Source organism: Sapajus apella, unplaced genomic scaffold (genome assembly GCF_009761245.1).
Source record: "Sapajus apella isolate SASKATOON/1434 unplaced genomic scaffold, GSC_monkey_1.0 scaffold91, whole genome shotgun sequence".
Taxonomy (NCBI): domain Eukaryota; kingdom Metazoa; phylum Chordata; class Mammalia; order Primates; family Cebidae; genus Sapajus; species Sapajus apella.
The window spans coordinates 1,849,441-1,857,891 of NW_022437031.1; the positions used below are offsets into that span (position 1 = coordinate 1,849,441).

At 37.6% G+C, this 8,451-nt stretch overlaps 1 protein-coding gene and 1 long non-coding RNA gene across 4 annotated transcripts in view; one reads left to right on the forward strand and one right to left on the reverse strand.

Annotated features, from left to right (window-relative positions):
* LOC116535020 overlaps positions 1–8,451 on the forward strand; it is a 167,331-nt gene that overhangs the window by 150,471 nt on the left and 8,409 nt on the right. The window lies entirely within an intron of this gene.
* The window catches only part of MTMR8 (myotubularin related protein 8), a 128,456-nt gene that overhangs the window by 75,348 nt on the left and 44,657 nt on the right, over positions 1–8,451 (reverse strand). For all 3 annotated transcript variants that reach the window (XR_004262002.1, XR_004262003.1, XM_032255794.1), the window contains 2 exons: positions 6,695–6,827; positions 5,252–5,361 (listed from right to left, as the gene is read on the reverse strand). Coding sequence is in view for 1 of the 3 variants with exons in the window: in XM_032255794.1 (XP_032111685.1) it covers positions 5,252–5,361; positions 6,695–6,827 (243 nt within the window). In the remaining 2 variants the exon portion in view is untranslated. The remainder of the gene's footprint in view (positions 1–5,251; positions 5,362–6,694; positions 6,828–8,451) is intronic.

Below are 8,451 nucleotides of genomic sequence, written 5' to 3' on the forward strand. Positions count from 1 at the left end.
TTGAAAGATGAATAGAAATTTACCGAATTGACCAGAAGGAAAGGAGAATCCAGGCAGGGGAATGATGTAATAGCATGTACATTGCAAGGAGGGATGGCATAGAGCCTTAATGGCCCAGGCTAGGCTGGAAGTGAGGGAATAAGGAGAGAGAGAGAAGGCTAGGAGGGTGAGGGACAGACCAATCAAGTATACATTTTATTTTATGGCAACAGGGAGTTGAAGGCAGAGAAGTGCCATGATCAGATGTATATCTTTGAAAGACGGCTGTGGTGGCAGCAAAGAGAATGGACTGAGAGTACATGAGTTTGGTTGCAGGAAAACCAGTTAGGGAGCTACTAAAATCGTGAAAGTCCATATAGGCCTGAGGTAAGGTAGTAGCAGTGGGCCTGAAAAGCAGAAGAGGGATTTTAAGTATGAACATTTTAACAGGACAGTGAGAGACTAGACATGGGATAAAGGAGAAGGAAAATTCAAGGATAACTCTGAAATATGTGGTTTAGCAACCAGGTGGAAGGTAGTGACATTAGACTAAATAATAAACACAAAAGCAAGTTTTAGGTAGTAGTGGGGGTACGTAAGATTTCTGTTTTGGCCATGATGAGTTTGAGGTAGTTCAGGGACATCTATTGGAAAGTCCAGCAGGACAATTGGATATGTGGCTTTGAAGTACAGGAAAGGGAAAGATCTAAGCCAGAGTATAGATTTCACCACTATCTGAATAGAGATATAGTATACACTGTGTGCATAGTTGACGCTGTCCAGGCAGAGACCAAATGTGACAAAAGAAAAGACCTTAAAAAGCAATGACTCCTATAATAATCCACCTTCCAGTAGAGGAAGGTGGATTATTACAGGAGTCAGACTGTTTAAAAAAAAAAAAAAAAAAAGCCTAAAAGGTAGAAAGCCAGGAGGGAGTAGTTGGATAAAAGTCAGAACTACAAAAAGGGTTCAAAGTGAAAAGGAGTGAACAGTGCCAAATGCAGCAGAGAAGTTAAAATAGAGTGAAGACTAAAAAGTGACTCTTAGATTTTACAAGTCAAAGGTCATAAGACCTCTGCAAGAACAACAATAATTGTATGAAAATAGGATCACAGAGGACTGAAAGGTGAAGGGAGATGAATTACTAATAGGAGAAATCAACTACTTTTCAGAAGGCTCTAACCAAGAGGAAAGGGGGCAGTAACTAGAAGAAGATTGAAAAAGTACTTTTTCTTTAGGAATCAGAAAATATTTGAGCATAGTACTGAAGGAAGAAGCCAGTTGAAAAGAACACATTGAAAATGCAGAACAAAGAGGATTAACTGATAGAGTTGGTTCCTTAAAGTAGGAAGAGATGGAATTTCGAATATAGGTAGAGTAAGTATCCTTATACAGAAGATGGAGCACCATATCCTCTGAGATAGCAAAGAAGTTGGTAAGGATAATAGTGAGAAGAAGAGGTGTCATATACATTTTTTCATAAAGAAGGACACGTTTCAATATGTGCTTATAGAGAGGGGCGTTACCATGGTGTAGCCAGTTTGAAAGCAAGGCACAAGGAATATCTGCCTGGTGAAACAGGACTGGGAGCCAACCAGGTACACATAAAATAACTGTTCTGTGGCCCTTTGATTACAGAACCGCAGCTATGACTACAAGGCATAAATCTGTGATAGTACCAACTAACATGTCTATGGGATTTATTTATTTGCAGCAATGCTTAGAGGTCAGGTTGTAAGAGCAAAGAATGACTGTGGCTAGCAGGGCAGGTAGAGTGGAAGGATAAGGACAAGGTAGAATGGATGAAGTGCTACACCACCAGGTCTTGGTATACAGGGGAGAAAGAATAAGTTTGGGAAAAGAGGAGTTAAAAGTGCAGAGGTTTCCAAGATAGAGAAGAACTATGCTAGCTGGATTAAAGATGCGAAAGTTGGAATTATAAAAGTTCAAAGAACTAGTAAGTACAGAATGTTTGATAAGTTGTACGTTGACATTCAAATTTCTTCAGATGAGGGGAAGAACCAGGACAGAAAAGGCGGCAAGGCTGTTCCCAACATCCTTAATGAAAGAGGAAGAGTAACTAGGAAGTGTAGAGGGTAGTATAGCTAAATGAAATAGATCTGAAAGGAGGAGGGGCTTTTGTAAGGAGCAAGAAGAATAGTGAAACTGCCCTGGGCAGTGTGGATCATATGATTTGGGAGAATGAGTAATCTTTGTAATAGGGGTACAAGAAAAAATGATATTCCTAGAAAGGTAGTCAGGTTGCAGGTAAAAAAGGAGTTAAAGAGATGTGGAAAAAAGTTTTTCAACCTTTTTAACTTCTCAATTAAGCAGACACCTCAAGTAGTAGTAGAGCATGACGGTAGCAACCATGTTCTTTGTTTAGGGCTCCAAATGGAGTCAAAAGTCACTGGTGGACAGAAAAAGATGCTGGATTTCACTAATGATTAAAGAAACACAAATTAAAACGATATAAAATTTATCACCTATCACATTGGCAAAAAGCAAAAAGATTGATTTAACCATTGCTGCCAAAATGGAAAAATAGGCACTTTTGGCAGGAATGGAAACTGGTACTACCTATTTGGAGGGCAATTTGGCCACATCTATTAAAATTTGAAACATTCATACTCTTTGACTCCGAAAATTCATTTCTATAAAGATATATGTTTAAAGGTATTTGATGCAGCAATATCTGCATTAGTGAAAAATTAGGAACAACTAAATTTTCTATCAACAGGGGACGAAGGTAAATTACCACAATGGAATATAACATAGTTGCTGAAAAGAATGATGTAGGACTGACTGAACTATCTTTAAAAATGCTCATTAAACAGTAAGTACAAAAAGTCAATTAAAAAACAGTATGGGCCGGGCGTGGTGGCTTACGCCTATAATCCCAGCACTTTGGGAGGCCGAGGCGGGCGGATCACCTGAGGTCAGGAGTTCGAGACGGGCCTGGCCAACATGGCGAAACCCCATCTCTACTAAAAACCCAAAAATTAGGCAGGCATGGTGGCATGCTCCTGTAATCCCAGCTACTTGGGAGGCTGAGGCAACAGAATCCCTTGAACCTGGGAGGCAGGGGTTGCAGTGAGGCAAGATCACGCCACTGAATTCCAGTGTGGAAAACAAGAGCAAAACTCTGTCTCAAAAAGAAAAAAACAGTATGCATAGTATGAGCTCATTTTTAAAAGTATTAATATGTGTAACTCTATATGTTGAAAAACTCTAGAGCAGCAGCACTGTCCAATATGGTAGTCACTAGCCTATAGCTACTTAAATTTGAATTTGTTAAAACTAAATAAAATCATAAATTCAGTTCCTCAGTCTCACTAGCCACATTTCAAGTGCTCAATTTCCACATGTAGTGGGTACTGTATTAGATAGTACAGATACAGAACATTTCCATCATCACATAAAGTTCAAATGGACAGTGCTGACTGAGGGGCATAAACATTAAACTACCATTAGTGATGTATGTATGTTGTGGGACAAACTATGGAGAATGTTTACATTTTATGTTATATATTTCTGAAATGTTTACTTCTTTGATAATGTACATACATTGCTTTTTTATGAGAAAATAAGTAAATAAAATAAACATTTGAAAAAGAAGAGAGAGAAAAAGAAGTAACATAGTATGTTAGAGACGCAAGAAGTCCACTACAGCCAAGTTGGGGCAAGATTGTGAAAGACTCTGAATGTCAAGCTTACGGGGTCTTACTGGCAATAGAATTGATAACCAATGGAGGATTTTGAGTTTAAAGTGACATGATCACACATGTTCAAGAAAAATAACTTTAGTAGCAATTTGGTTGCCAAACTAGAGAGTGAATACTAGAGACAAGTAAAACAGTTAAGAAGTTTTTATACTGTGGGCAATGAATGGTGGCTATCTTAACTACAGAAGTAGCAGCGGAGACTGGGAAGAAAAGACAGATTTGAGAAACACTTGTTAAGCAGAACACATGGGACTTGGCAACAGCCAGATGGAGGAGAAGAGGTAGAATTTAAGGCTAACTGAGGTTCTCAAGCCGGGATACTTGATAGGTGGTAATAGAGATAGGGAACACAGAAACACTGTGTAATCCAAGCCTATCTTTTTGGTTACTCATTTTAATTCAACCAATATTTATAAGGCTGTACTGTCTCTCAAATCTCCTTCTCCTCCATCCTCACTATCTTTGGTCTAATAAATTTGGTTTCAGAAGGAACTATAGATATATTGATGTAGAATCTATGAAAAAGGAATAGTACAAAGAATTGTTAGAAGAGTGGGCTTGAAACAAGTGACAGGGTCACATAGTGAACATTAATAACAATGAAAAGTACAGGCAACAGGACTAGGAAAGCAAAAAGGTAGGATATTAGGGTTTGGATATTTAAGGCAGTTAATTATATACAATCTTCAAACCTTTTAAGCCAGAGCCTATATATAATATATATATAACATTGCCTTCAACTGAGAAAATTATAGCAGATGGATGAAAAGTCAATATCACCTTTACTTTTACCAAATAATGGGGGTGGGATGAAGAGGGAGAGTTCTCATGTAGGAATATATAAAAAAAATGTTAAAATGAGAAAATATACACTGATTTTTTTTATTTTTATTTATTTATTTTTTAAGAAAACAAACCACTTAACAAAGGCTACAGAGCCTAGGGTCCCAGAGATCAGAAAATAAATAAGTCAGCATAAATACAGGGTGACAAAGCCTGACTAGGCTGCATTTAGAGGCAGATCTATACAAAGGAGTTTAAAAAAATAGGTCTTTGTACTCAGAGTTCTGAAAACTCAAAGATATATAAGCTCTGCATTTATGTCACACTCACTCTTGTATTTGATATCTTAGAATCAACATAAAAATACATCACAGAATAACTGAACTAGAGATCAATTATTATCAATTATCAATTAGAGATCACCTAAGAGTTTTTAATGTGAGGTTCAGGGGTCTGTGGACCCCCTGAAATTAAGGTTCATTTTCTGTACGCATCATCATATGTTCATTTTTCCAGTGGAGGAGAGAGCTAATCATATTCCTAAAGAATTCTGCGGCTGCCCGAAAGTTACATCATTAGACTTTTGTTCAAAGATGAGACAGAGAGAAGAAAAGAGACTTGCCCAAGGGCACACAGTAAATCAGTGGCAGAGCTGAATCTAGAAACTACGTTTCTTTTTAATATTTTTTCCACCATGGCACACTACTACTTCAACATATCACATAATTAAAGTCAGTGCAAATTTTAAAAGTCCTGATTATTACCTTTGTAATGAAAATTCCAGCATCCATAATAGCTTTAATGTGTCTTAACCACCCTGAGCTCTCCAGGCCGCTAAGAAATTCACTCATTGTTGGAGTTTTCAATTCACAAACTAAGGTAGAAAAGGAAGCAGAGATTGAAATTCACAATCAACTCAATTTATTAATTAAGAAAGGGGAGAAAGTGGATCTTCATATTGTAAGTGAGGAAGCTGAGGCAGAAAGGTTAAATGAGTAGTTAGAAACCACACAATGAGTTAGGGACAGAACTGGGTCTAAAGCCTACCAGATCTCCTAGCCTGGCCTCTGCTTTATCATGCTATAGAACCCACTCTCAAGCCCTTAGAAATCTCTCAAGAAGACAGCCAGAAGATTGAGTTAGCATCTACAGGAAAACACATCTCCTCTGATTAGAAAACATATTTGATCCCTATCCTAATCCCACCCACCTATACTAACTCTGAAGGCCCTCAGCTTCTGTCTCTACTCCCACACCCCCATCTACTCCCTGTAGCCCTGTTCTGTCAACAGGTTGAAAAAAATTACCAGTTAACTTTTATGCACCTTGCAATGATTATCCAGCAGAGGTAAATCTTTTACCTTAAAAACCTATAAAGCAAAGTCCTCTTCCATAAAATATTCTGGGGCAAAAAAAAAAAAAAAAAAAAAAAAGAGACCTAAGGAAGAGGGACACTAATATTTTAAAAGAGATGCAGACTAAGCAGATGAGATCTGGCAATGATGGTGTAAAGGAGACGTCCTGGCAGACTACACCAGTACAAAATTGAAGAAAGGAGAGGAAGAATGGGGAGTTCACTAAAGAAGGCAGGTTTTCACCATCTCTGCCTGAGTTGGCATACCACATTGTGGAATCCTGGGTAGTAGTTTTAGAAGAAATGCTCTCTATATCCAAGAGTCTTGTAAGGCCCCAATCCCACCTTGCCCCCTTTCTGACCCTAATCATTTTGTAGTCAATAACAGATCACCAAAACTGTCTGATATCAACTTTATTCCTTTGAAGTCTAAATTCAACTTCATCAGCACAGTGATAAAATCAGACTAAATCCTGATAGCAAATTAAATAAGGTAATTTCTTACCTTGAGGATGATAAAATGAATCCCAATTTATAAAATACTTATGTTGGTTTGCCTATCCCTGAAAATCAACCTCAGTAATTCCATAGAGAGAAATAATTTTCATACCAACTAGACCCAGATGAACTTTATTGAATTACAAAACTGAACATCATAGTCCCTTTTCCAGACCAACACTGCTGCAATTTAGTACTATGTAAGCTAGATTCGTACTATAGTCAAACACTTAGCCACTTATTGACACTGCTCACCTGCTTGCTTTTATATTTCACCCCAAATCAGGCATGCTTTCTGCTTACATAATAATGCAAAGCTATGGCCTCTTGCCTAGCCAAGGTGAAATCTCTGTACCTTCCAAAAGTTTCTGCAGACTGTTCCGCATCACATGGATGTTCTCAATGCCCATGAATCTGAAGCGAATGTTGGCATAGTTGTCTTCATTTTCATACCCTTTCCCAGCTGCTCGGTTGGCCATGGCATTCAACTGCAATAGTGGAAGATATAATAGAACGGATAGGCCAGATGAAAGAATGGAGTTCCTCAATTTCAATGTCTCATTCAGAACACTTTAAAACCCTACCCAATTAAAAAGAAGTTAAATCAGACAAGATACATTCTGGAATGGAGAGAATTTCACTAGTTTTTACATCAAGTACCCTTAGTAACAGACTCATATGAGGGAAAAATAAGGAGATACAGAGTTTTGTTTCATTATGAAAACCTTGCTTAAGAGATAAAGGACATGGCAGCTATGAGTATATCTGATCTGAAAAACTGAAATAATAATTTTGGGCTTCCTACCACAAATGTTTTCTCAGCTGAAAGGGTTTTATACTGAGAAACATGCAAAAGTTCTAAAATATTTACCACTGAGAAGCTCTAGAAAGAAGCCTAAGGACTTTAGGACCAATTAATTTCATTTATTTAAGAGACAGAGATTCACTCTGTCATTAAGGCTGGAGTGCAGCAGCACAATCACAGAGTTAACTGCAGCCTCGAACTCCTGGGCTCAAGCAATCCTTCTGCCTCAGCCTCCTGAACATCTAAGACTACAGGCATGCATCACCACACCTAATTTAAAACAAAACAAAACAAACAAAAAACTTTCTTTTGTAAAGATGAAGTCTCGCTGTTCCCAGGCTGGCCTTGAACTCCTGGACTCATGTAATCCTCTTGCCTTGGCCTCACAAAGTGCTGGGATTATAGCCATAAGCCACCACATACAGCCCAATTAGTTTTAAATAGCTATTCTAGAAAAATGCCTAAAATGTGACTGCATGAGATAAATGACATTTACTCACTGACAAAATTGAAATGGAGACACCACCAGTTATTTTAATACTATGTTCAGCTTTGGGAATCAGAGAATCTCTAGGTCATATGAAGAATGCTGGGTGGAGTAGGGAGTAAATGAGACTTGTGGAGATATGAATATAATAACTAGAAGGGAGCCAATGATAATGACTATGGTAATGTCTATGATAATGACCATCTTACTAATTAAGTGATTTTCTGTTATCTGGGCCTATTTTCTCATCTCCCAATATTGTGCATTTCAGAAGGCAGGAAGCACATGTATGCGGACAGGGTATAATTTTTGTATTAAAAGAATACAAAAACCTCAAAGTGCAAACTATTCAAGTTAGAAGATGCAGAAGGAAAAAAGTCAATGTGCTAAACATGCTACATTTATAATACAAGACATTTGTTAAAGGGGGAAATGTGATGGTAATTTTGATCTTTTATCACATTGATAGTCTCACTGAGCTTTCACTAAATTAATGATAAAAGTCAAAGGAACACCTGTGGAAGCATAAGTAACAGCCACCCTAGCAGCAAGGAAGTTTGCTATGAGTTATCATTCAGCAAAAAAAAAAAAAAAAAAAAAAACAGGCTCAGAGACATGAACCAATTTGCCCAAGATGATATGGATAAGAGCTGAAAGGTCTTTTTTATTCCCTGGGACCAAGATTTAAACTGCACTGTACTAAACTAGAAAAAAAAAAATCAGCTAACAGTGCTAGATGCTAAAAAAGAATTACTGCCGCATGAGTTAAAGATTTTTTGTTAATAGTATAGCAGTAAAATTTGTAAATCCTGCTGCTTTG